Source organism: Cyprinodon variegatus, unplaced genomic scaffold, assembly GCF_000732505.1.
Source record: "Cyprinodon variegatus isolate N-32 unplaced genomic scaffold, C_variegatus-1.0 Scaffold105, whole genome shotgun sequence".
NCBI lineage: Eukaryota > Metazoa > Chordata > Actinopteri > Cyprinodontiformes > Cyprinodontidae > Cyprinodon > Cyprinodon variegatus.
Genome location: NW_015150558.1, coordinates 1,277,155 through 1,279,641, shown reverse-complemented (window position 1 = coordinate 1,279,641; position 2,487 = coordinate 1,277,155). Strand labels below are relative to the sequence as shown.

The 2,487-nt window shown below is 47.7% G+C and overlaps 1 protein-coding gene across 1 annotated transcript in view; it reads right to left on the bottom strand.

Moving 5' to 3' along the window:
* Positions 1-392: 392 nt before the first annotated feature.
* Positions 393-2,487, bottom strand: part of LOC107084631 (zinc finger CCCH domain-containing protein 13-like) — a 38,863-nt gene continuing 36,768 nt past the window's right edge. Inside the window, 3 exon segments of the mRNA XM_015374554.1 lie at positions 393-1,345; positions 1,421-1,508; positions 1,586-1,905. Coding sequence (XP_015230040.1) covers positions 1,433-1,508; positions 1,586-1,905 — 396 coding nt within the window. The 3' untranslated portion in view covers positions 393-1,345; positions 1,421-1,432.

The following is a 2,487-nucleotide window of genomic DNA, read 5'->3' as shown; positions in this document are numbered from 1 at the left end:
AAACAAACTTGCCTTGGAACAGATGTGAGGTTCCCAGTATAGAACCAGGAGTCTCCAGTAGAGATTCCACTTCTACCCCCTAAATCTCATTAAAATGCTCCCAATCTGCAGAACTCTGCTAATCCTGAATGACTGCGATTCAGGAGAACATCTATGAGACTATGTCTAGGAACAGAACCTGGATGCGGTTAGAGGACTGATCAGGTGCTGGATCAGACATGGATGGAAGACTGATCCAGTGTGAGCGAGCCTGGAGCGTTCAGCTAAAGATGAAACCTCCAGAGGTTTTCTGCCGTTAGCAGCAGAATGTTCAGAGCTTCCAGGGTTCAATAATCTCAAACATGCATCACTGACCAAAAGAACCAACATCAAAGCTGAGCTCAGGCTCCAACTCCAGGCCACTTCATGTTTTATTAAGAATTTATTTGCTGTAGGACACCGCGTCAGAAAAACTCAGTGTAACAAACATGGTTACTTTAAAAAAAAAGGAAAAGAGACATAAAAATAACCCCCATATTTCAAGACAAAAAGTTCATTTACATCCAACCCAAGGACAGCGGCTCCATCAGAACAGAACCCAGCAGGGAGGGGGCAGACGTCGAGTGCTGCAGTGCATCAAAGTGCTTTGTGGAAGTGGAAGGCTGCCGGCGCCGAGCGGGTCCAAGACATTTAACCAGAGCGGGACGCGATCGGGTCCAACTCTGGGACATGGGCGGCGCCGGCCCGGATGAGAAGGGACGATTGTTCACGCACACTGAACACAGGGGGGGCGATTGCACGTGGACCGGCGAGATGTGGCGGTATGGCTTCGGATGGGTGCTAGCAGCTAGTAGCGTCCGGTCTGTCAGAGGAAGGAGAACAGACGATTGTTGTCGTGTTTGTGCTGATCTGATTGTTCCCTTCAAAGCTCCTCGTTCCCTCATTATGAAAAACAGCTAAGAATCAAGCATGAGTACAATCTGCAGCGGCTGTGGAGTGATTCAGGGTGGAAGGGCCAGGAGCCTCCGCCGTAGGGACAACGCCGCTTCCTCTGCTGTTTCCTACACCGAGTGATGGAGCTGCATGAGGAAGTCAGTCTCAGTCTCATCTGAAGGTGCAGCAGAACTTCCAGCAGGAAGTGGACAGGAAGCAGAAACTGTTCCTTGCTTGTTTTCTTTTTTCCTTTTTGTCAGTCAGCTTTAAAAAAGGCACCATGCACATTTATAAACCCAGAGAGGGAGAAAAATAACAACAAAAATATTTGGAAAAATAATAATCTATCAGCAGCTTGAGATCCAGGCTCCCTCCTTCTTCTCTGGATCAAACGTTAAGGCTTCTAGTTCTCAGGTTCATCTGTTAAGGCAACCTGAAGCAGAAAACAACGTTAACCGAGGATGATGATTGAAAGCGAGGTCCACTCAAACGGACGGAGACCTTTTACCTTGCCGCTCCTCTAGCTCTCGCTCTCATAGTGACTCAGACGCTTCTTGGATTTCAGCTCCTTCAGCCACTGGGGGGAGTCCTCCTCGCTGCGGGAGATAAACCAGTTAGCCTGAGGAGCTAAACCGAAAGGTTAGCAGGAGTAGGCAGTGTGGGAGTTTCTCACCCGTTCTCCTTCCCACCAGCAGGGGGCAGCACCCGCGCTGCACGAGGGAGGAAGGGAGACCTGGGAGAGCGGGCCGGGTACGATGGAGGGGGGGCAGGCCCGTCGGTCTGATTGTCAGATTCGCCTCGCTTCTTCAGCTGCGCCTGAGACCAAGGGAGAAAACAGAAAATAAGAAAAACACGAGAAACTATTTTTTCTATATCAGGAGGGATTTTATGTGATAAACTAACATAAATTAAAAGCAGAACTTTGAGGAGGAATAAACAAACAATAAAAGTTGTGATGTGGAGGCGTGTTCGGCCCCCTTTACTTCGACACTCCTAAAAAAACCAAAAACAATAAAATGTTTGCATCATCTGACGGCGCGCTGGGTTAGACAGCGGCGGGTGGCCCATAGGGGGCGCTCTGGCGCTGCCTCCCAAGATGTGGAGGGGAAAAATCATAATGTCAGTTTTACTTAATAGGATGTGGCTATATGTAATATAAATTATTAAAACACTTCTACCCATTAAATTCTATTCAGTTTATTTCTATAGCTCCAATTCACATCAGGTCATCTCAGGTCACTTTCCAGTTCACCAGATCATCATTAAAGTTTTCTATCTAAGGAAAACCAGCTGATTGCATCGACTCATTGACTCTTCAGCAATCCCTCACACTAACTGACTCTCATTCAACAGAACGGATCATTTCTGTCATTCAAGGCGCCCCTGAAGTGTAGCTAAATAACCAATTGTGTGATGTTGCTAGGGAAAGTTGATAAATATTTGACCAATCAGCATCGCCACAATGAATGGCTTTTTGGGGCTCCTGGCATTTCGGCCCCCGCTACAGAGATATAGGTGATGGAGCCAGTAGTGAGTCAGGAAGTGAGGTCGAGATTATGGCGACGACCCTTTCAC